This window comes from Nerophis lumbriciformis, linkage group LG32, assembly GCF_033978685.3.
Source record: "Nerophis lumbriciformis linkage group LG32, RoL_Nlum_v2.1, whole genome shotgun sequence".
Lineage (NCBI taxonomy): Eukaryota > Metazoa > Chordata > Actinopteri > Syngnathiformes > Syngnathidae > Nerophis > Nerophis lumbriciformis.
The window spans coordinates 5,505,050-5,531,115 of record NC_084579.2 but is presented as its reverse complement, the minus strand read 5'-3'; the positions used below and the strand labels follow the sequence as shown (position 1 = coordinate 5,531,115).

The window sequence follows — 26,066 nt, the reverse complement described above, 5'->3', positions numbered from 1 at the left end:
ATTGAGTCCGTGTGTGTGTGTGAGAGTTCTCACTTCGTTTGTTGGCAACTCAGCACATGCACACGACGCACTGACTGTTGGTTCTGCGCTCCTATTTCTTCTTCTCGTTCAGGTAAGAACTTTTCACTTCTTGTTGGAACATGCACGTGTGGAAGCGGGCGCAGCGGTCACAGAGGTGTTGCGTTGCCATGGTTACAAAGGCCTCACTTCTGCTGTACTGCAAAGGATGTGGTAATACTTCTTCCTGCCATCTTAGCGGCGTGTTGACCACGTCTTTGCATGGAAAGTAACGCCGCAGGAAGTCCCCGCGAGTGATGGAAACGTGTGTGTGACCTTCACAGTCACTGATCAGGCTTCAGGAACTCGTTAGCGATCGCCAATGACACCTATTGATCAGCCTGCAACAACCCCCTTCCCCCTCCCATGTTCACGTTGTTGAGAGTCAGCGCCATGGCGACCGCACAGAAAGTCTCCCATCGGGCGGCCATGTTGACGTGACATGACTTCAGAGTGGCGTCTCTAGAGTTTGGCACACTTTATTGATAAATTACCTTTGTTTGGGTGTATTTTCACTGGATGGAGGGGGGGGCGTTGGGGTAAGGGGGGCGTTTCCACGGCGTTGTCCTGCGTCCCGTCACATGTGTCCAGGTCCTGCGTCTAATGAGGCTTGTTGTGACTTTCAGGATGGACCAGCACGCCAGGAGCCGAGCTCAGCGTCGCTATGACGACGAGGAGGACGGTGAGGCGACACACACACACCTGTCAATCAATCAATCAGGAGAACCTCACTCACTTGTTTGTTTGATTTTTCATGTTGGAGACTAAATACTAGGCCATATATGTACAAAAAAGACACAAATAATGTTTATATTATCAGTTTTATTGTTGAAATGTAATTTTACAGAACACTTCATACAAAAAAAATTAATTGATAGTTAACATGAATAAATACATATGAATTTGTCTATTTTAGTATGCGGCGGTGCAATAAAAAACAAGCTGTATTGGATAACCCCTGACATAGGAAATCATGTCGATAGTCAGTTCCTGGGTCAAACTGTGGCCTTCATTAAAGTGTACAGCAGGGCCGTCCGAACTGTTTCCACTGGGGGCCGCACACGGAAAAATCAAAGCATGCGGGGCCATTTAGATATTTTTAAACCAATACAACATTTAGAATGATTAATTTTTATTTTTTTTAAACATTTGTTTATTGAGTTTTAGACATATAGAATTGACAATGACAGTGCAAAAAAAAAAATCCCACTGAAATTCTCAGAGATCCAAAAGGGCTCCACTTGTATTAAAATATGTCATACATTATTTTCTTTTTTTACATTTCTAGACAAACGTCAGATCTATCTGTTTAATAAAAGTTTTGTTGAGGTTTTTTAAAAATTGTTTTATGCCCTTTTTATCATAGAAAACGTTGTTGTTTTTTTAATATGCAATATTTTCCCCAAAAAATATTTCAAAGTGGAATATTTGTCAGCAATGACAGTGCAAAAAAAAATCCCACTCAAATTCTCAGGGATCCAAAAGGGCCCCGCTTGTAAAAGTGTTCAAATATGTCATGCATTATTTTCTTTTTTTACATTTTTAGATAAATGTCAGATCTATCTGTTTAATAAAAGTTTTATTGAGTTTTCTTTTATTGTTTTATGCCCTTTTTGTCATTGAAAACTTTGTTTTTTTTAAGGCAAAAACACAAAATATGCAATATTTTCCCCAAAAAATATTTCAAAGTGGAATATTTGTAGTGAAATAATTGTAGCCTTGAATAGGTCAATAATTCATAACAACATTGATTTTGATTCGTTATATTTTTTTTCAGCAATGACAGTGCAAAAAAAATCCCACTGAAATTCTCAGGGATCCAAAAGGGCCCCACTTGTAAAAGTGTAAAAATACGTCATACATTATTTTCTTTTTTCTTTACATTTTTAGGTACACGTCAGATCTATCTGTTTAATAAAAGTTTTATTGAGTTTAAAAAAAAAAAAAATGCCCTTTTTGTTACAGAAAACTTAGGTTTTTTTAAGGCAACCACACAAAATATGCAACATTTTCCCCAAAAAAATATTTCAAAGTGGAATATTTGTTGTGAAATAATTGGAGCCTTGAGTTTTTCCTTGCCCTTATGTGGGCTATACCGAGGATGTCGTTGTGGCTTGTGCAGCCCTTTGAGACACTTGTGATTTAGGGCTATATAAATAAACATTGATTGATTGATTGATTGAATAGGTCAATAATTCATAACAACATTGATTTTGATTCATTATATTTTTTTCAGCAATGACAGTGCAAAAAAAATCCCACTGAAATTCTTAGGGATCCAAAAGGGCCCCACTTGTAAAAGTGTAGAAATACGTCATACATTATTTTCTTTTTTTACATTTTTAGGTACACGTCAGATCCATCTGTTTAATAAAAGTTTTATTGAGTTAAAAAAAAAAAGCCCTTTTTGTCACAGAAAACTTAGTTTTTTTTAAGGCAAACACACAAAATATGCAACATTTTCTCCCAAAAAATATTTCAAAGTGGAATATTTGTTGTGAAATAATTGTAGCCTTGAATAGGTCAATAATTCATAACAACATTGATTTTGATTCATTATATTTTTTTCAGCAATGACAGTGCAAAACAAATCCCACTGAAATTCTTAGGGATCCAAAAGGGCCCCACTTGTAAAAGTGTAAAAATACGTCATACATTATTTTCTTTTTTTACATTTTTAGGTACACGTCAGATCTATCTGTTTAATAAAAGTTTTGTTGAGTTAAAAAAAAATAAAAAATGCCCTTTTTGTCACAGAAAACTTAGTTTTTTTAAGGCAAAAACACAAAATATGCAACATTTCCCCCCCAAAAATATTTCAAAGTGGAATATTTGTAGTGAAATAATTGTAGCCTTGAATAGGTCAATAATTCATAACAACATTGATTTGGATTCATTATATTTTTTTCAGCAATGACAGTGCAAAAAAAATCCCACTGAAATTCTCAGGGATCCAAAAGGGCCCCACTTGTAAAAAGTGTAAAAATACGTCATACATTATTTTCTTTTTTTTACATTTTTAGGTACACGTCAGATCTATCTGTTTAATAAAAGTTTTGTTGAGTTAAAAAAAAAAAAAAAAAGCCCTTTTTGTCACAGAAAACTTAGTTTTTTTTAAGGCAAAAACACAAAATATGCAACATTTTCCCCCCCCAAAAATTTCAAAGTGGAATATTTGTAGTGAAATAATTGTAGCCTTGAATAGGTCAATAATTCATAACAACATTGATTTTGATTCATTATATTTTTTTCAGCAATGACAGTGCAAAAAAAATCCCACTGAAATTCTTAGGGATCCAAAAGGGCCCCACTTGTAAAAGTGTAAAAATACGTCATACATTATTTTCTTTTTTTTACATTTTTAGGTACACGTCAGATCTATCTGTTTAATAAAAGTTTTATTGAGTTTAAAAAAAAAAAAAAAGCCCTTTTTGTCACAGAAAACTTAGTTTTTTTTAAGGCAAAAACACAAAATATGCAATATTTTCCCCAAAAAATATTTCAAAGTGGAATATTTGTAGTGAAATAATTGTAGCCTTGAATAGGTCAATAATTCATAACAACATTGATTTTGATTCATTATATTTTTTTCAGCAATGACAGTGCAAAAAAAATCCCACTGAAATTCTTAGGGATCCAAAAGGGCCCCACTTGTAAAAGTGTAAAAATACGTCATACATTATTTTCTTTTTTTACATTTTTAGGTACACGTCAGATCTATCTATTTAATAAAAGTTTTATTGAGTTTAAAAAAAAAAAAAGCCCTTTTTGTCACAGAAAACTTAGTTTTTTTTAAGGCAAACACACAAAATATGCAACATTTTCCCCAAAAAAATATTTCAAAGTGGAATATTTGTAGTGAAATAATTGTAGCCTTGAATAGGTCAATAATTCATAACAACATTGATTTTGATTCATTATATTTTTTTCAGCAATGACAGTGCAAAAAAAATCCCACTAAAATTCTTAGGGATCCAAAAGGGCCCCACTTGTAAAAGTGTAAAAATACGTCATACATTATTTTCTTTTTTTACATTTTTAGGTACACGTCAGATCTATCTGTTTAATAAAAGTTTTATTGAGTTTAAAAAAAAAAAAATGCCCTTTTTGTCACAGAAAACTTAATTTTTTTTAAGGCAAACACACAAAATATGCAACATTTTCCCCCAAAAATATTTCAAAGTGGAATATTTGTTGTGAAATAATTGTAGCCTTGAATAGGTCAATAATTCATAACAACATTGATTTTGATTCATTATATTTTTTTCAGCAATGACAGTGCAAAAAAAATTCCACTGAAATTCTTAGGGATCCAAAAAGGCCCCACTTGTAAAAGTGTAAAAATACGTCATACATTATTTTCTTTTTTTACATTTTTAGGTACACGTCAGATCTATCTGTTTAATAAAAGTTTTATTGAGTTTAAAAAAAAAAAAAAAGCCCTTTTTGTCACAGAAAACTTTTTTTTTTAAGGCAAACACACAAAATATGCAACATTTTCCCCCAAAAAATATTTCAAAGTGGAATATTTGTAGTGAAATAATTGTAGCCTTGAATAGGTCAATAATTCATAACAACATTGATTTTGATTCATTATATTTTTTTCAGCAATGACAGTGCAAAAAAAATCCCACTGAAATTCTTAGGGATCCAAAAAGGCCCCACTTGTAAAAGTGTAAAAATACGTCATACATTATTTTCTTTTTTTACATTTTTAGGTACACGTCAGATCTATCTATTTATAAAAGTTTTATTGAGTTTTTTTTTTTTTTAAATGCCCTTTTTGTCACAGAAAACTTAGTTTTTTTTAAGGCAAACACACAAAATATGCAACATTTTCCCCAAAAAAATATTTCAAAGTGGAATATTTGTAGTGAAATAATTGTAGCCTTGAATAGGTCAATAATTCATAACAACATTGATTTTGATTCATTATATTTTTTTCAGCAATGACAGTGCAAAAAAAATCCCACTGAAATTCTTAGGGATCCAAAAGGGCCCCACTTGTAAAAGTGTAAAAATACGTCATACATTATTTTCTTTTTTTTACATTTTTAGGTACACGTCAGATCTATCTATTTATAAAAGTTTTATTGAGTTTAAAAAAAAAAAAGAAGCCCTTTTTGTCACAGAAAACTTAGTTTTTTTTAAGGCAAAAACACAAAATATGCAATATTTTCCCCAAAAAATATTTCAAAGTGGAATATTTGTAGTGAAATAATTGTAGCCTTGAATAGGTCAATAATTCATAACAACATTGATTTTGATTCATTATATTTTTTTCAGCAATGACAGTGCAAAAAAAATCCCACTGAAATTCTTAGGGATCCAAAAGGGCCCCACTTGTAAAAGTGTAAAAATACGTCATACTTTATTTTCTTTTTTTACATTTTTAGGTACACGTCAGATCTATCTGTTTAATAAAAGTTTTATTGAGTTTAAAAAAAAAAAAATGCCCTTTTTGTCACAGAAAACTTAGTTTTTTTCAAGGCAAACACACAAAATATGCAACATTTTCCCCCCAAAAATATTTCAAAGTGGAATATTTGTAGTGAAATAATTGTAGCCATGAATAGGTCAATAATTCATAACAACATTGATTTTGATTCATTATATTTTTTTCAGCAATGACAGTGCAAAAAAAATCCCACTAAAATTCTTAGGGATCCAAAAGGGCCCCACTTGTAAAAGTGTAAAAATACGTCATACATTATTTTCTTTTTTTACATTTTTAGGTACACGTCAGATCTATCTGTTTAATAAAAGTTTTATTGAGTTTAAAAAAAAAAAAGAAGCCCTTTTTGTCACAGAAAACTTAGTTTTTTTTAAGGCAAACACACAAAATATGCAACATTTTCCCCAAAAAAATATTTCAAAGTGGAATATTTGTAGTGAAATAATTGGAGCCTTGAATAGGTCAATAATTCATAATATTGATTTTATTTTAAAGAAAAATATAAACTATTTGATCTTTTATTCCACTTTTTGTAATAGTATTTTTGGAGTCTTTGAAGTACACAATTGTCTCAGTGAGTGCACTTATACTCACAGTATTATTTTAAGTACACAAGTGTCTCAGTGAGTGCACTTATACTTACAGTAGTCTTTTAAGTACACAAGTGTCTCAGTGAGTGCACTTGCACTTATACTTACAGTAGTCTTTAAAATACACAAGTGTCTCAGTGAGTGCACTTATACTTACAGTTGTATGTTAAGTACACAAGTGTCTCAGTGAGTGCACTTATACTTACAGTAGTCTTTTAAGTACACAGGTATCTCAGTTAGTGCATTTGCACTTATCCTTACAGTAGTCTTTGAAGTACACAATTGTCTCAGTGAGTGCACTTATACTTACAGTAGTCTTTTAAGTACACAAGTGTCTCAGTGAGTGCACTTATACTTACAGTAGTCTTTTAAGTACACAAGTGTCTCAGTGAGTGCACTTGCACTTATACTTACAGTAGTCTTTTAAGTACATAAGTGTCTCAGTTAGTGCACTTGCACTTATACTTATAGTAGTCTTTAAAATACACAAGTGTCTCAGTGAGTGCACTTATACTTACAGTAGTCTTTTAAGTACACAAGTGTCTCAGTGAGTGCACTTATACTTACAGTAGTCTTTGAAGTACACAAGTGTCTCAGTTAGTGCACTTGCACTTATACTTACAGTAGTCTTTGAAGTACACAATTGTCTCAGTGAGTGCACTTATACTCACAGTATTATTTTAAGTACACAAGTGTCTCAGTGAGTGCACTTATACTTACAGTAGTCGTTTAAGTACACAAGTGTCTCAGTGAGTGCACTTGCACTTATACTTACAGTAGTCTTTTAAGTACACATGTATCTCAGTTAGTGCACTTGCACTTATCCTTACAGTAGTCTTTGAAGTACACAATTGTCTCAGTGAGTGCACTTATACTCACAGTATTCTTTTAAGTACACAAGTGTCTCAGTGAGTGCACTTATACTTACAGTAGTCTTTTAAGTACACAAATGTCTCAGTGAGTGCACTTGCACTTATACTTACAGTAGTCTTTAAAGTACACACGTGTCTCAGTTAGTGCACTTGCACTTATACTTACAGTAGTCTTTTAAGTACACAAGTGTCTCAGTTAGTGCACTTGCACTTATACTTACAGTAGTCTTTAAAATACACAAGTGTCTCAGTGAGTGCACTTATACTTACAGTTGTATGTTAAGTACACAAGTGTCTCAGTGAGTGCACTTATACTTACAGTAGTCTTTTAAGTACACAGGTATCTCAGTTAGTGCACTTGCACTTATCCTTACAGTAGTCTTTGAAGTACACAATTGTCTCAGTGAGTGCACTTATACTCACAGTAGTATTTTAAGTACACAAGTGTCTCAGTGAGTGCACTTATACTTACAGTAGTCTTTTAAGTACACAGATGTCTCAGTGAGTGCACTTGCACTTATACTTACAGTAGTCTTTAAAGTACACACATGTCTCAGTTAGTGCACTTGCACTTACAGATGTATTTTAAGTACACAAGTGTCTCAGTGAGTGCGCTCACACTTACAGTAGTCTTTTAAGTCCACAAGTGTCTCAGTGAGTGCACTTATACTTACAGTAGTCTTTGAAGTACCCAAGTGTCTCAGTTAGGGCATCAAGGGTTGGAATTGGGGGTTAAATCACCAAAAATGATTATGTGTACAGGCAATGTTTTAACACTGTGTCATCCAAGTGTAAAAAGAAGTGAACATTGTGTTGTGTTCCTGGCAGACGTACAGCCCTTCTACATCGGCGTCCCCGTGTCCCACAGGCGGAAGAGACGGCGCCACCACTCCTACAACCACGACAGCGACCGCGGCTCCCGCCAATCGCACTACGATCACCACGGTTACCACGAGCCCGCCCACCGAGGAGTGTACAGCGACGAGCGCGACGGCGAGGAAAGCTGCGCCGAGCTCCCGCCGCGTGCCAATCTCTCAGGTCGGCGGCCATTTTGTCTCTTCGGGTTAGCTGGAGTCGGGCTCAGGTCGGTAGCGTCTCCGCCCCCTGCTGGCGGCCCCCGGCACATTCCGTTCCGAGTCACGAGGTGAATTCCTGCACTTTTTTCCTAATCTCGCCATGTCGGTCGTCGTCAGGTGGGCGGCGGCCTGCGGTGCGAGCGTGTGATGAGGCCAACATGGAGGCCGTGAAGTCTGAAGCCATAAGCTGATTACGAGTGTGCACGTCCTTCTTTTGAGCTGTTGTGGCGGTTTAGTGCTGCGCGTGCACGTGCATGTGCACGTGCGCGTGCAGGAGGAGGAGGAGGAGGGTCCTCCAGGGCTCGGCCGTGTGTGTCGGCCAAACTTCACTAACTCAACAACTTGATGGCGTGCTAGCAGCCCGCTCAGACGCAGACTCCTACAAGACAAGCGGAGGCATCACCACCAAGCTAAAGACGCCATCATGGCTTCTGGTTGGACGCTGGCTGGCTCCCGAATAGGTAACAACCAGGAAGTGACTCGGCAAATAGGTAACAACCAGGAAGTGACTCAGCAAATAGGTAACAACCAGGAAGTGACTCAGCAAATAGGTAACAACCAGGAAGTGACTCAGCAGAGTTGTTGATGTTAGCGGCCGCCACTTAGGTGAGGATGTGTTCCCTTTCAGTCTTTCTTTGGATGGCAGCTGAAGCATGAGTCCACACTTGTGATTGACATGTGTGCAGGGGGGCGGGCTTTAGGCGGGACACGCCCCCGAGCTGCCTTGCTAATGAAGCTGGATTGAGTCTAATTACACACCGACTTGTGCCCTCTGCTGGCTCAGAGGTGTATTGCAGCGACACAGAGGGTTGTCATGAACTTGTTGTGGTCCTGATTGTTTGCTGTGGCTCAGTGAGTGCACTTATACTTACAGTAGTCTTCGAAGTACACAATTGTCTCTGTGAGTGCACTTATACTTACAGTAGTCTTTTAAGTACACAAGTGTCTCAGTGAGTGCACTAGCACTTACAGTAGTCTTTTAAGTACACAAGTGTCTCAGTGAGTGCACTTATACTTACAGTTGTATTTTAAGTACACAAGTGTCTCAGTGAGTGCACTTATACTTACAGTTGTATTTTAAGTACACAAGTGTCTCAATGAGTGCACTTATACTTACTGTAGTCTTTTAAGTACACAGGTATCTCAGTTAGTGCACTTATACTTACAGTAGTATTTTAAGTACACAAATGTCTCAGTTAGTGCACTTGCACTTTTACTTACAGTAGTCTTTTAAGTACACAAGTGTCTCAGTTAGTGCACTTGCACTTATACTTGCAGTAGTCTTTAAAATACACAAGTGTCTCAGTGAGTGCACTTATACTTACAGTTGTATTTTAAGTACACAAGTGTCTCAGTTAGTGCACTTGCACTTATACTTACAGTAGTCTTTAAAATACACAAGTGTCTCAGTGAGTGCACTTATACTTACAGTAGTCTTTTAAGTACACAAGTATCTCAGTTAGTGCACTTGCACGTATACTTACAGTAGTCTTTTAAGTACACAAGTGTCTCAGTGAGTGCACTTATACTCACAGTATTATCATAAGTACACAAGTGTCTCAGTGAGTGCACTTATACTTACAGTTGTATTTTAAGTACACAAGTGTCTCAGTGAGTGCACTTATACTTACAGTTGTATTTTAAGTACACAAGTGTCTCAATGAGTGCACTTATACTTACTGTAGTCTTTTAAGTATACAGGAATCTCAGTTAGTGCACTTGCACTTATACTTACAGTAGTATTTTAAGTACACAAATGTCTCAGTTAGTGCACTTGCACTTTTACTTACAGTAGTCTTTTAAGTACACAAGTGTCTCAGTTAGTGCACTTGCACTTATACTTACAGTAGTCTTTAAAATACACAAGTGTCTCAGTGAGTGCACTTATACTTACAGTAGTCTTTTAAGTACACAAGTATCTCAGTTAGTGCACTTGCACGTATACTTACAGTAGTCTTTTAAGTACACAAGTGTCTCAGTGAGTGCACTTATACTCACAGTATTATCTTAAGTACACAAGTGTCTCAGTGAGTGCACTTATACTTACAGTAGTCTTTTAAGTACACAAGTGTCTCAGTGAGTGCACTTGCACTTATACTTACAGTAGTCTTTAAAGTACACAAGTGTCTCAGTTAGTGCACTTCAGAATCAGAATCAGCTTTATTGTCATTACGCAAGGTAACGAGATTGAGGCCATTCCATACAGTGCGATGTGTGCATGCTAGAAAAAAACAAAAAAACAAAAAAAAACAATGTGCAAATATATAAAAATATAAAAAATGTAGAAGTGCAATGAATATGGTGTGAAATGAATATATACATGAAAAAACAAAATAAAAACAGGGTGGTTGGTGGAATGGATTATTGCACCAAAGAGAAGGCAGTTATGAGGGACAATGGGGCAGTCCGTTCAGGATGGTTATGGCCCTGGGGAAGAAGCTGTTCTTTAGCCTGTTTGTTTTGGTTTTAATGCACCTGTAGCGCTTCCCAGAGGGCAGCAGGTGGAACAGGTCAGAGCCAGGGTGGGTGCTGTCCTTGATGATGGCACTGGCTCTGTTGAGGCAGCGGGAGGTGTAGATGTCGGTCAGAGAGGGGAGAGGGCGGCCGATGATCTTCTGAGCCGTCTTGACCACTCTTTGCAGCCTCTCCCTGTCTGCTGCAGTGCAGCTGCCGTACCATACCGTAATACAGTAGGTCAGCAGGCTCTCGATGGACGAGCGGTAGAAGGTCAGCAGCAGGTCAGGCTTCAGGTTGTACTTCCCGAGGACTCTAAGGAAGTGTAGCCGCTGCTGAGCCTTCTTGATGATTGATGTGGTGTTGACTGTCCAGGAGAAGTCATTAGAGATGTGGACTCCAAGGTACCTGCACTTATACTTACAGTAGTCTTTTAAGTACACAAGTGTATCAGTTAGTGCACTTGCACTTATACTTACAGTAGTCTTTAAAATACACAAGTGTCTCAGTGAGTGCACTTATACTTACAGTAGTCTTTTAAGTACACAAGTGTCTCAGTGAGTGCACTTATACTTACAGTAGTCTTTTAAGTACACAAGTATCTTAGTTAGTGCACTTGCACGTATACTTACAGTAGTCTTTTAAGTACACAAGTGTCTCAGTGAGTGCACTTATACTCACAGTATTATCTTAAGTACACAAGTGTCTCAGTGAGTGCACTTATACTCACAGTGTTATCTTAAGTACACAAGTGTCTCAGTGAGTGCACTTATACTTACAGTAGTCTTTTAAGTACACAAGTATCTCAGTTAGTGCACTTGCACTTATACTTACAGTAGTCTTTTAAGTACACACGTGTCTCAGTGAGTGCACTTGCACTTATACTTACAGTTGTATTTTAAGTCCACAAGTGTCTCAGTGAGTGCACTTGCACTTATACTTACAGTTGTATTTTAAGTCCACAAGTGTCTCAGTGAGTGCACTTATACTTACAGTAGTCTTTGAAGTACACAAGTGTCTCAGTTAGGGCATCAAGGGTTGGAATTGGGGGTTAAATCACCAAAAATGATTCCCGGGCGCGGCACCGCTGCTGCCCACTGCTCCCCTCACCTCCCAGGGGGTGAACAAGGGTGATGGGTCAAATACAGAGGACAAATTTCACCACACCTAGTTTGTGTGTGACTATCATTGGTACTTTAACTTTAACTTATATCTACAGTATTCTTTTAAGTACACAAGTGTCTCAGTGAGTGCACTTACACTTACAGTAGTCTTTGAAGTACACAAATGTCTTTAATGACATCTGCAGCGCCACCTGAAGGAATGTGACATAATTACGGTCATCTTGGACCATCCAATTAGGAATTAGTATCAACAAATCCTCAGGAACTAAGTGCACTAAGTGTACACAGTATACTTACTGGAGTGTACTGATGCAAGTGTTCTATTGGAGACACAGTCATGACACCTGTGTGTCGGCCATCTTGCAGTGTCACCGGCGGCCGAGAGATTGCGTCACATCCTGGCGGAGGACGACGGCGGGCCGACGCCCACCATCTTCACGGAGATGGACACGCTGCAGCAGGAGGGCGGCGAGCTGGAGTGGAAGGAGTCGGCCAGGTGCGCCTCCCTCTCGGGCCCCGCAGGGCCATGGCGTGCTGACTGTGTGGTCCTCACAGGTGGGTGAAGTTCGAGGAGAAGGTGGAGGAGGGCGGGGAGCGCTGGAGCAAACCACACGTGTCCACGCTGACGCTGCACAGCCTCTTCGAGCTGCGGACATGTCTCCAGACCGGAAGCATCCTGCTGGACTTGGACGCCTTCTCGCTGCCACACATCGTGGGTGAGTACTCGCCCTCATGGCCCCCGCGCTCCGTGTGCCGCCGCTAAGGTCATGTGACCCCCGCAGACGAGATCGTGGAGCGGCAGATCGCCGACGGCCTGGTCTCGGAGGACCTGAAGGAGAAGATCAGCTTCGTGTTGCTACGACGACACCGCCATCAGACCAAGAAGCCCATCCATCGCTCGCTGGCCGACATCGGGAAGTCCTCCTCCGGCGCCGCCAGTAAGCACTCGCTCCCGTCTTGACACTTCATCGCGCTTTGTCCGCCGCTAACACCGCCACGCTTGCTCCGCCTCCTTGGCCCTGACTCCGCCTCCTGTGCGCTCAGACCGTAGTCCTCAGGGCGCGCTGAGTCGTAGCACTAGTAGTACTTCCGCCATCCATCGATCCACTGATGACCTGCGCTCGCGACACGCCAGCAGCCTGGGACGCCTGCGTGAGTCTGCACACACACACACACACACACACACACACACACACACACACACACACACACACTTGTATTTGTTACCTTCTTGAGACCTCTTTAGGACCACCCTTTCTAGATATACAGGTAAAAGCCAGTAAATTAGAATATTTTGAAAAACTTGATTTATTTCAGTAATTGCATTCAAAAGGTGTAACTTGTACATTATATTTATTCATTGCACACAGACTGATGCATTCAAATGTTTATTTCATTTAATTTTGATGATTTGAAGTGGCAACAAATGAAAATCCAAAATTCCGTGTGTCACAAAATTAGAATATTGTGTAAGGGTTAAATTTTGAAGACACCTGGTGCCACAAACTAATCAGCTGATTAACTCAAAACACCTGCAAAGGGCTTTAAATGGTCTCTCAGTCCAGTTCTGAAGCCTACACAAACATGGGGAAGACTTCAGATTTGACAGCTGTCCAAAAGGCAACCATCGACACATTGCACAAGGAGGGAAAGACACAAAAGGTTATTGCTGAAGAGGCTGGCTGTTCTCAGAGCTCTGTGTCCAAACACATTAATGGAGAGGCAAAGGGAAGGAAAAACTGTGGTCAGAAAAAGTGTACAAGCGATAGGGATCACCGCGCCCTGGTCAAGATTGTGAAAAAAAACCCATTCAAAAATGTGGGGGAGATTCAGAAGGAGTGGACAGCTGCTGGAGTCAGTGCTTCAAGATCCACCACCAAGAGACGCTTGAAAGACATGGGTTTCAACTGCCGCATACCTCGTGTCAAGCCACTGTTGACCAAGAAACAGCGCGCAAAGCGTCTCACCTGGGCTAAGGAAAAAAAGAGCTGGACTGCTGCTGAGTGGTCCAAAGTCATGTTTTCTGACGAAAGCAAATTTTGCATTTCCTTTGGAAATCGAGGTCCCACAGTCTGGAGGAAGACAGGAGAGGCACAGGATCCATGTTGCCTGAAGTCTAGTGTAAAGTTTCCACCATCAGTGATGGTTTGGGGTGCCATGTCATCTGCTGGTGTCGGTCCACTCTGTTTCCTGAGATCCAGGGTCAACGCAGCCGTCTACCAGCAAGTTTTAGAGCACTTCATGCTTCCTGCTGCTGACCTGCTCTATGGAGATGGAGATTTCAAGTTCCAACAGGACTTGGCGCCTGCACACAGCGCAAAATCTACCCGTGCCTGGTTTACGGACCATGGTATTTCTGTTCTAAATTGGCCCGCCAACTCCCCTGACCTTAGCCCCATAGAAAATCTGTGGGGTATTGTGAAAAGGAAGATGCAGAATGCCAGACCCAAAAACGCAGAAGAGTTGAAGGCCACTATCAGAGCAACCTGGGCTCTCATAACACCTGAGCAGTGCCAGAAACTCATCGACTCCATGCCACGCCGCATTAACGCAGTAATTGAGGCAAAAGGAGCTCCAACCAAGTATTGAGTATTGTACATGCTCATATTTTTCATTTTCATACTTTTCAGTTGGCCAACATTTCTAAAAATCCCTTTTTTGTATTAGCCTTAAGTAATATTCTAATTTTGTGACACACGGAATTTTGGATTTTCATTTGTTGCCACTTCAAATCATCAAAATTAAATGAAATAAACATTTGAATGCATCAGTCTGTGTGCAATGAATAAATATAATGTACAAGTTACACCTTTTGAATGCAATTTCTGAAATAAATCAAGTTTTTCAAAATATTCTAATTTACTGGCTTTTACCTGTATATGGAAGTGTATTTACAACATTAATAATATATACATACTATGCAAATATAAAAAAGCTTGTGAAAAATGAGTTGGAATTTCACAAGAAAAACTTAGAATTTTGGCAGTATTATAAAAAAATCTAATCAAATCAAATCAACTTTATTTATAAAGCACATTTAAAATTTACCACAGGGGTAGCCAAAGTGCTGTACAATGGACAGGTTAAAAGATAAAACGAGTACCGAGCAAACACAACACAACACAAACAGAACACGATAAAAAAATAAATAAATAAAAATAGAATAAATAAAAACATAAAAACAGGTTCACAGCAGGTGTATTATGGGGCGCCATTGCAGGATGGATATCACTCAGTGTTAAAAGCCATGGAATAAAAGTATGTTTTTAAGAAAGATTTAAAAACAGGAAGAGAGGAGGCTTGTCTAACACTCAGAGTGTAGGTCGTTCCAGAGCTTGGGAGCAGCAACGGCGAAAGCTCTGTCACCTCTAAGCTTCAGCCTTGTGTCAGGTTGAAAAGTCAACGCAAGTCATAATTTCACAAGAAAAACTGAACATTTGTGCAATATTATGATAAAAGTTGGAATTTTACTCAATAACAGTGGCAATTTTACAAGAAAAGCTTAAAATTTTGGCAGTTTTATGAAGAGTCGTAATTTTACTCGACTAAAGTCACAATTTTAGAAGAAAACTTTAAAATGTTGGCAATATTATAATAATCGGAATTTCTCTTGGCAAAATTATGTCAAAGGTCATAATTGTACTACTACTATTTTATAGGGATGTCCCGATCCGATATTTGGATCGGATCGGCTGCCGATATTTGCCAAAAATTGCGTATCGGCAAGGCATGGGAAAATGCCGATCCAGATCCAGTTTTTAAAAAAACTCCGGTCCGTGTTTTCCAACGCACCGATTTAAATAATACATTCCACTTTTCTGCTGCTCCGTAATTTCCGTTCCGCATTTTCCAGCACACCTTCAACACATCCACAGGTCTGTGGAATCTCACGCAGTTGCTTTTAGCTGCTGGCATTACACGACAGGTTCTTCTCACTCTTTCCTGTGTCTCCCTCTCACAGACAGCGAGCGCACCTTCTTACACACGTCACATATTGTCACGTCATACGTCACATACTGTCACGTCATACGTCACATACGTATACGTCCTCTCCCAGCAGAGAGCGAGGTAGCGGCATGGCTAACGTTAGCTGTGATGCTAGCGCAGCCGCTAAGGTGCGCGCCTGCTCAAGCGTCCTCTGCGCACGGCAAATCTATGCCACGCACAAAATCAAATAAAAAAATAAGCGCTTAACAATTTTCGACACACGGACACGACAGAGACAACAGTTTTCGTCATCATTGTTCAAATATTGTAACGTCTGTCGAGACGCTTATCTCCATTCGGTGCCACACGTCCACACCATCAAAATGGCAAAAAGTTCCACATCAACACCGTATGAAACAATTAGTGATTTTTTTAGTTGTGATTTCCTTCTCTGCATGAAAGTTTAAAAGTAGCATATATTAATGCAGTATGAAGAAGAATGTTTTAATGTAGACATGCAAGCCTTGAAAGAACATTTTGAAAATCAAGACTACATTTCCTGCAAATGGATGCATTTCTACCCTATATTTTAACTTTAGAGTTATTCTCATATCAAACTCTTTTGGCTGTCTTTTTGACACTTACATCCGGCGCCCCCCTCCACACCCTGGATTATAAATAATGTAAATAATTCAATGTGATTATCTTGTGTGATGACTGTATTATGATGATAGTATATATCTGATAGTATATATCTGTATCATGAATCAATTTAAGTGGACCCCGACTTAAACAAGTTGAAAAACTTATTCGGGTGTTACAATTTAGTGGTCAATTGTACGGAATATGTACTTCACTGTGCAACCTACTAATAAAAGTCTCAATCAATCAATCAAAACACATAGAATCATCATACTGCTGTGATTATATGCATCAAGTGTTCATTCAAGGCTAAGGCAAAATATCCAGATATATATTGTGTATCGCAATATGGCCCTAAAATATCGCAATATTAAAAAAAGGCCATATCGCCCAGCCCTAGTTTCAATGATGCCATTTCTGTTTGTCATGTATAATTTTGTCTATTTTGTGTTTATCCTTGAATAAACAGGTCAGTTTCTTGTTACCAACCATTGTGTATTATTCAAACTCACCTAATTCAGCTGGCTAGTTGTTATCAAGAGTACTAAAACCCTTCTCAACATGATTCTGACAACTAAGTAGGCTAAATAACTTTAAACTTTAATACATGCTCGGATAGGCCAGTATAGGTCGGTATCGGTCAGTATCGGTATCGGATCGGAAATGCAAAAACAATATCGGTATCGGATCGGAAGTGCAAAAACCTGGATCGGGACATCCCTACTATTTTATAAGAACAACACACAAATTGGCAATATTGTGGTAACAGTCAGAATTTTATGACAAACGTCACCATTTTACATTAAATTAATAATTTTACATGAAAAAGTAATAATTTTACGAGACAATGTAGCAATATTAAGGAAGCAGAAAGAATATGACATTTTTTCCCCAATTTTATAAGAAAGAAGTCGACACATTGTGAGAATTTTTTTTTAAATATTTTGTTTGTAATTGTTTTTTAATCTTCATTATTTACTTCAAGTTATTACAGTATGTCTATATAATATATACATTTTTTTTTTTTTTTTTTAATTAATTTTGGCCAAAGGGGACACATTTCAATTTCTTACACACACTTGTTATTTCATATGTTGGCCAGAGGGTGAGCACTTTTTTACCCTCATGTTGATAGATGTCACCAGCAGGGGTGCAAATGAGACATTGTCTATTAGATGCAATGTTATTGGGACCATGATTTATGTCATCACTTGTTCACACCTCCTCATATGGAAGATGCTTTTCCTTCTTCATGTCTCAAGAAGGGCAGAAATACAAGAACACACACACACACACACACCTTTCACATTAGCTTTAGCATGCGGTGCTAACACACTAACGCTTTGCTTCTTTCACTTGTCTGCTTTGTTGCTGCGTGTTCTTAAATATAACTCTTCAGAAACTCATTTATGGAAAGTTGAATTTGTTTACGTGTAACAACACAAAAAGCGTGTGCTGCGTTTACAGATCACGCACAGAGTCGCAGCATGAACGACATTTCTGACACGCCCAGTTCAGACCAGGTAACTGTGTGTGTGTTTGAGTGTGTAAGTGTGTAAGTGTGTGTGTGTGTGTGTGTGTGTGTGTGTGTGTGTGCAAACTGTGACTCTTTAAAGGCTTTAAAGTTCAAGTCAAGATAGACAAGTGCTTTTCGTAAGTGCCAGCACTTTGATAAAGAAGGTGAAGAAAGAGTTTGTAGCAAAGTAAGAAGGTGGCTAAACCCCATCTAACCAAAACCACTTGTATATATTTTATTTATTTTTTACAAACCCCAAAAGCAGTGAAGTTGTCACGTTATGTAAATGGTAAATAAAAACAGAATACAATGATTTGCAAATCCTTTTCAACTTATATTCAATTGAATAGACCGCAAAGACAAGATATTTAATGCAAATATTGCAAATATTAGCTCATTTGGAATTTGATGCCTGCAACATGTTTAAAAAAAGCTGGCACAAGTGGCAAAAAAGACTGATAAAGTTGAGGAATGCTCATCAAACACTTATTTGGAGCATCCCACAGGTGTGCAGGCTAATTGGGAACAGGTGGGTGCCATGATTGGGTATAAAAGCAGCTTCCATGAAATGCTCAGTCATTCACAAACAAGGATGGGGCGAGGGTCACCACTTTGTCAACAAATGCGTGAGCAAATTGTCAAACAGTTTAAAAACAACATTTCTGAACCAGCTATTGCAAGGAATTTAGGGATTTCACCATCTACGGTCCGTAATTATTTTTTTTGTGAAGTGAATTATATTTATATGGCGCTTTTCTCTAGTGACTCAAAGCGCTTTACATAGTGAAACCCAATATCTAAGTTACATTTACACCAGTGTGGGTGGCACTGGGAGCAGGTGGGTAAAGTGTCTTGCCCAAGGACACAACGGCAGTGACTAGGATGGCGGAAGCGGGGATCGAACCTGGAACCCTCAAGTTGCTGGCCCGACCGCTCTACCAACCAAGCTATACCGCCCGAGCTATACCGCCCCGTAATATCATCAAAAGGTTCAGAGAATCTGGAGAAATCACTGCACGTAAGCAGCTAAACCCGTGACCTTCGATCCCTCAGGCTGTAGTGCATCAAAAAGCGACATCCGTGTGTAAAGGATATCACCACCTGGGCTCAGGAACACTTCAGAAAACCACTGTCAGTAACTACAGTTGGTCGCTACATCTGTAAGTGCAAGTTAAAGCTCTACTATGCAAAGCCAAAGCCATTTATCAACAACACCCAGAAACGAAGCCCGAGCTCATCTAAGATAGACTGATGCAAAGTGGAAAAGTGTTCTGTGGTCTGACGAGTCCACATTTCAAATTGTTTTTGGAAACTGTGGACGTCGTGTCCTCCGGACCAAAGAGGAAAAGAACCATCCGGACTGTTCTAGGCGCAAAGTGTAAAAGCCAGCATGTGTGATGGTATGGGGGTGTATTAGTGCCCAAGACATGGGTAACTTACACATCTGTGAAGGCGCCATTAATGCTGAAAGGTACATACAGGTTTTGGAGCAACATATGTTGCCATCCAAGCGACGTCTTTTTCATGGGACGCCCCTGCTTATTTCAGTGTTATGCGGGTACCATTCCCTTAGCTTCCTTTGAACCAATACAAACGTGACTCGCTAGCAATGAAAGCTAACCTGTGACCTTCAGTTGAACTTCCACTTCCTGCTGCCAACAGCCAGTCAGGGCAGAAGGCGAGAGTCTGAAGTGAATGTTTTCTCAGAGGTGAAAGTTTGCTGCTTAATCTCCCAAAGGCTGTGGGAAAGAAACAAAGGTTCAGTGTGTGATTACTTCCAAACCTTTAAAGCTTCTTGTTGGCGCTGCTACAGCAGTTAGCATCAGCTGTAGGGCTGGGAAACTTTGGCTACCTAATGATTATAATTATAATAATAATAATCAGCAATCCTGTTCTGTCTCCCTGTAATGGATGGAAGGATGAACATTTTCCCAAACAGAGAATAGCTCCTTCTGCTTGTGTGGAGATGCCCGAAAACATCTTGTTAAAAAATAGATGTTTTTATTTTATTTTTTTCCTGTCCAGCAACTCAGGCAAATCAAATTGTTGCCTTATTTGTATTTGACTTTATTAAATGGCTTTATATTATTATCTGGTGCAGCCGGGCCGGAGCAGGAGGGGATAGAAAGAGAAAAAAAGGGAAGACAGAGGGGGAGATTGCAGGGGACAAGAGTGGGATAAGACAGAGAGACAACAACAACAATAGAACAGCATCAGCAAATATGATATGTACAAATATGATAGTAAAAGTGATATCAAAGAAGCAGTTAGTGAAGTAAATAATAATAACACAGAAATGACAATGAACATTATTACACTATAAAAAGAACAATACAAATACCAAAAGCCATATCAATATTGATCATGAACAATACCAATAATTATTATCAACAATACAGTTGTTCGAATGCAACAATACATATACGTCATGATAACTTGAAATACAAAAGAAAGCAGATAAATGGAGGGGAAGAAAGAGAAGAGAACTGTATTAACCTTGTAGATTGTTATAGTAACAATAGGTTAAGCTTTGTCAGTGTGCCATGTGTTATACCCAGTTTACCCTAGGGCAACAACGTTAATATATGTTTGATGAAACGTGATTATGTGCATGAGTGTAAGTACTGTATGTAAATGTACTTGTATATGTACAGTATGTGTATATGTATGTTAGTACATTGAATGTGTGTGTGGATGTATGTATACATTGATTCTTCTAAAAAATATATATAATTTAAAAAATATATATATATTTTTTTACTTTATTTTTATTTTTTAAACGTATTATGAAAATTATGAACCAAGTTAGAATCGTAATGAATAAAAAAGTTGCGATTGCGGATGTGAATTGATTTTTTTTTTGTGCACTCCTATGAACATACCATGTAAGAAAAAGGAGATGGCCTGAAAACATATTTTTTAAAATGTATTCTTATAAGAAAAATTTAAATAAAGCATTTTAAATGTTTTTATTTTATTGTATTTTATTTAAAAAAAAATGTATATCAAGAAACCGATCTAGAATCTGGATGAATAAAATTTGCGATTCGGATGTAAATTTATTTTTTAAAGTTAAAAGTTAAAGTACCAATGATTGTCACACACACACTAGGTGTGGCGAAATTATTCTCTGCATTTAACCCATCACCCTTGATCACCCCCTGGGAGGTGAGGGGAGCAGTGGGCAGCAGCGGTGGCCGCGCCCGGGAATCATTTTTGGTGATTTAACCCCCAATTCCAACCCTTGATGCTGAGTGCCAAGCAGGGAGGTAATGGGTCCCATTTTTATAGTCTTTGGTATGACTTGGCCGGGGTTTGAACCCACAACCTACCGATCTCAGGGCGGACACTCTAACCACTAGGCCACTGAGTATGGTATGTATTCTTATGAGAAAAATAAAAATATATATTAAATTTTTTCCAATTTGTATTTTGGTTTTTGAAAATGATGAACTGATTTAGAATGGTGATGAATAAAAAAGATTCAGATGTAAATTTATTTTTTGTGCACCCCTAATGAACATACCATATAAGGAGCTGGAGATTACCTAAAAGTTTTTGTTTTTTTATGTATTCTTATGAGAAAATTTAAAAAAAGAAAACATTTTAAATGTATTTCTTTTATTTTTATTCTTTTACATCGTTTTTTAATTTTTTATTATGAACTGATTTAGAATCAGGATAAATAAAAATCTCAATTCAGATGTAAATTAATTTTTTGTGCACCCTTAATGAACATACCATATAAGCAGATGGAGATGGCCTAAAAATATATTTAAAAACATTTATTTTTATGAGAAAAATGCAAATATATATTCATCATTTATTTTTTATTCAGTTTTTGAAAATTATGAACTGATTTAGAATGGGGATGAATAAAAATCGGGATTCAAATTTTTTTTGGAGCATACCATATAAGAAGCTGGAGATTACCTAAAAATATATTTTAAAAAATGTATTCTTATGAGAAAAATACAAATATATATTTATCATTATTATTTAAAAAATGTAAGTTTTTTGAAAATTATGAACTGATTTAGAATCGTGATGAATAAAAAAGATTTTGATGTGAATAGATTTTTTTTGTGCACCCTTAATGGGCATACCACATAAGGAGATGGAGATGGTCTAAAAATATATATTTTTAAATGTATTCTTATGAGAAAAATAAAAATATATATTTATTAATTTTTTTCCAATTTTTATTTGGTTTTTGAAAATGATGAACTGATTTAGAAAAGTGATGAATAAAAAAAGATTCGGATGTAAATGGATTTGTTGTGCACCCCTAATGAGCATACCATATAAGGACATGTCTACTTGATCAGCTTCAGGGTGCAAAGGATCACGAGTTCCCATGGAAACAGACCTCCATGTGATTCTGGTAACTTTTGTAAAAAGTAACTTTTTGTCGGCAGCTGAAGAACAAATTCATGAAGAAGATTCCTCGCGATGCCGAGGCGTCCAACGTGCTGATTGGCGAGGTGGACTTCCTGGACAAACCCTTCGTCTCCTTCGTGCGTCTGGCCCAGGCCACCACGCTGGGCGGTCTCACGGAGGTCCCGGTACCGACCAGGTGGGTCTTCTCACTTCTTCATTCCCCTCTAGAGCTGACCAGGAAGTGTCTGGCAGGTTCCTCTTCATCCTGCTGGGTCCTCACGGAAAGACCAAGTCCTACAACGAGATCGGGCGGGCCATCGCCACGCTCATGGTGGACGACGTAAGGCGACGACTAGTCAATGTGCGCCCCCCGCCCTCCTTTCACATGGCGTCTACGTGTGCCGCCAGCTATTCAGCGACGTGGCGTACAAAGCCAGGGACCGCGAGGACCTGATCGCAGGCGTGGACGAGTTTCTGGACGAAGTCATCGTCCTTCCCCCGGGAGAATGGGACCCCAAAATCCGCATCGAGCCCCCCAAGAAGGTTCCGTCGGCCGACATGAGGCAGGAGTCGGCGCCGCCGTGACCGTGTTGTCGCCGTCGGACGCAACTTAACCCGGTCTACTTGCAGGAAGTCGGTGCTGAACCTGAACGAGCTGGGCCAGATGAACGGGTCTGCCGGGGGTGCGGCAGGCGGGGAAGACGAGGAGCTCCCTGCCCAACATGAGCTGGGAGAGGAGCTGAAGTTCACCGGAAGGTACACACTAAAAAAGTCTGGGTTATTCTGATAACCCAATTTATGAGTTGCGAGTGTTGGGTTACATTTTTGAATTATTTTTATGAAGAGCAATCCATTTTGTGGGTTGTATTATTTTAACTCAGTTTCTGGGTTTTCAAAACTACGACCCATTTTTGGGTTGTTTTTCAATGAGTAACGCATTTTTGGGTAAAAGGCTTTATTTTGAATTCAAAAATGTACTTTTTTCTTGAAGGGAATTTTATTAAGGATTAATGCCATTAACGTTATTTACAATCACACATCTTATGTACATGAACATATTTGAGCATGCTGTATAGAACTACTATGACCATACACGGTAGAGATGCGCGGATAGGCAATTATTTCATCCGCAACCGCATCAGAAAGTCGTCAACCATCCGCAATCCACCCGATCTAACATTTGATCAGAACCGCACCCGCCCGTTGTTATATATCTAATATAGACGATGCAAGGCATTAGTGAGGTTATAAAGCTTTTGCCTGTTAAAGAAAGGAGACTGATCCAATGCAGCACAGACATTCGCGTGCCACGCTGTCACGACCCAGACGCACACCAGTGCGCAATCATATGGGAGCCGCGCTGAGCGCACCTCCAAGCGCGTCTCGCTGCCGGCGACGGCTGGGTATGGGCCCGACGCTCCAGCGCCATCCATTTTCAGGGCTAGTTGATTCGGCAGGTGGGTTGTTACACACTCCTTAGCGGGTTCCAACTTCCATGGCCACCGTCCTAGCTGCTGTCTGTATCAACCAGGGTGAGCCCCACCCCTTTCGTGACCCCTGTTACGCGCCCCCGGCAACAGGGGTGGCGGGCAGGTAAGCTGCGCGGGCGGAGCGCGCGGAGTGACCCCTGTTACGAGCCCCCGGCCACGGGGGTGGCGGGCAGGTAAGCTGCTTACCTGCTGCGCGTGACGCCGGCCGCGGCGAAGGCGGACGAGGCGGGGTGTCGGTGCAGTGGGCGCGGTGGTGACCCTGGACGTGCGTCGGGCCCTTCTCGCGGATCGCCTCAGCTACGGCTCCCGGTGGGGCCCTCTCGGGGGAAGGGGCCTCGGTCCCGGACCCCGGCGAGGCGTCCCTTCTCCGCTCCGTAAAAGTGTCCATCTCTTTTTTTTTTTTTCTTCTGTTGTGGCATATGCAGCAGGTGCCTGCTCATTTTTCGTATGTGGGTAACAACATTTAACTATGTATATATATTTCCCAATTGGTTTAACTGCCACCCGCCTGAATCTATTTAAAATCTAATTTTTTTTTATTTCAACCACCCGACCCGACCCGACCCGCGGATAAAATCTAATTTTTTTAAATTTCATCCGCCCGATCCGCGGATAATCCGCGGTTGTGCCCGCAAACCGCGCATCTCTAATACACGGCAATTCTTGTAAAAAAAAAAAAAAATTTACTCATGTCTTGTTTTTGAGTACATTTTAATGAAATAAAAATAATTTTGATCAGTAGTTGTGAAGGAGTAGGACAAACCAGCAGTAAAATGTATCATTTTTAACCAACTATTGGGTCAAAAAGCGCTAAATTGCGCAACCCAATAGTTGGGTTTGGAATAACCCAACATTGTAGTGAGCATAACTCAGCTTTTGTGTTAAATAAATTCAACCCAATAGTTGGGTTATGAATCAACCAACGTTGAGTTAGAATAACTCGACTTTTGTGTTAAATAAATTCAACCCAATGGTTGGGTTATGAATCAACCAACATTGAGTTATAACTCAACTTTTGGGTTAAATAATTGAACTCAATAGTTTGGTTTGGAATAACCCAACATTAAGTTATCATAACTCAACTTTTGGGTTAAATAAATTCAACCCAATAGTTGGGTTATGAATCAACCAACATTGAGTTAGAATAACTCAACTTTTGGGTTAAATAATTCAACCCAATAGTTTGGTTGGGAATAGCCCAACATTAAGTTATCATAACTCAACTTTTGGCTTAAATAATTCAACCCAGGATCTTCAGCTCTCGCTGGATCGGTTCGCAGCCGAGTGTGAAGAGACTGGGATGAGAATCAGCACCTCCAAGTCCGAGTCCATGGTTCTCGCCCGGAAAAGGGTGGAATGCCATCTTCGGGTTGGGAAGGAGACCCTGCCCCAAATGGAGGAGTTCAAGTACCTCGGAGTCTTGTTCACGAGTGAGGGAAGAGTGGATCGTGAGATCGACAGGCGGATCGGTGCGGCGTCTTCAGTAATGCGGACGCTGTATCGATCCGTTGTGGTGAAGAAGGAGCTGAGCCGGAAGGCAAAGCTCTCAATTTACCGGTCGATCTACGTTCCCATCCTCACCTATGGTCATGAGCTTTGGGTTATGACCGAAAGGACAAGATCACGGGTACAAGCGGCCAAAATGAGTTTCCTCCGCCGGGTGGCGGGGCTCTCCCTTAGAGATAGGGTGAGAAGCTCTGTCATCCGGGGGGAGCTCAAAGTAAAGCCGCTGCTCCTCCACATCGAGAGGAGCCAGATGAGGTGGTTCGGGCATCTGGTCAGGATGCCACCCGATCGCCTCCCTCGGGAGGTGTTTAGGGCACGTCCGACCGGTAGGAGGCCACGGGGAAGACCCAGGACACGCTGGGAAGACTATGTCTCCCGGCTGACCTGGGAACGCCTCGGGATCCCCCGGGAGGAGCTGGACGAAGTGGCTGGGGAGAGGGAAGTCTGGGCTTCCCTGCTTAGGCTGCTGCCCCCGCGACCCGACCTCGGATAAGCGGAAGAAGATGGATGGATGGATGGATAATTCAACCCAATAGTTTGGTTGGGAAAAACCCAACATTAAGTTATCATAACTCAACTTTTGGGTTAAATTATTCTACACAAAAGTTGGGTTGAAAAAATTAACCCAGGATGTTGAGCTAAAATAACTCAAATAAAGGCTTCGTCCTTTTCTGAACCAGCTGTTGGGTTTTAACCCAACATTTTTTAGTGTGTAAGACGCGTGCGAGGGGGACAGGAAGTGGTCTGACATTTTCTCCACTCCGGTGAAGGCTCGGCGGCGGCTTGTGGTTGGACATCAAGAGGAAGATCCCGTTCTACTGCAGCGACGTCTACGACGGCTTCCATATCCAGACCATCTCCGCCGTGCTCTTCATCTACTTGGGCTGCATCACCAACGCCATCACCTTCGGCGGCCTGCTGGGGGACGCCACCGACAACTACCAGGTAAGACCCGCACGCTCTCAGTCCTCCTTCCT

At 40.0% G+C, this 26,066-nt stretch overlaps 1 protein-coding gene across 3 annotated transcripts in view; it reads left to right on the top strand.

The window, feature by feature from the left end:
• LOC133574882 (electrogenic sodium bicarbonate cotransporter 4-like) overlaps nt 1-26,066 on the top strand; it is a 39,143-nt gene continuing 13,077 nt past the window's right edge. For all 3 annotated transcript variants that reach the window (XM_061927215.1, XM_061927218.1, XM_061927216.1), the window contains exons 1-13: nt 1-112; nt 684-739; nt 7,803-8,012; nt 11,995-12,124; nt 12,184-12,344; nt 12,411-12,566; nt 12,673-12,780; nt 17,665-17,720; nt 22,132-22,289; nt 22,346-22,433; nt 22,502-22,656; nt 22,724-22,849; nt 25,860-26,034. In XM_061927215.1, the coding sequence (XP_061783199.1) occupies nt 685-739; nt 7,803-8,012; nt 11,995-12,124; nt 12,184-12,344; nt 12,411-12,566; nt 12,673-12,780; nt 17,665-17,720; nt 22,132-22,289; nt 22,346-22,433; nt 22,502-22,656; nt 22,724-22,849; nt 25,860-26,034 (1,578 nt within the window). In that variant the 5' untranslated portion in view covers nt 1-112; nt 684. The remainder of the gene's footprint in view (nt 113-683; nt 740-7,802; nt 8,013-11,994; nt 12,125-12,183; nt 12,345-12,410; nt 12,567-12,672; nt 12,781-17,664; nt 17,721-22,131; nt 22,290-22,345; nt 22,434-22,501; nt 22,657-22,723; nt 22,850-25,859; nt 26,035-26,066) is intronic.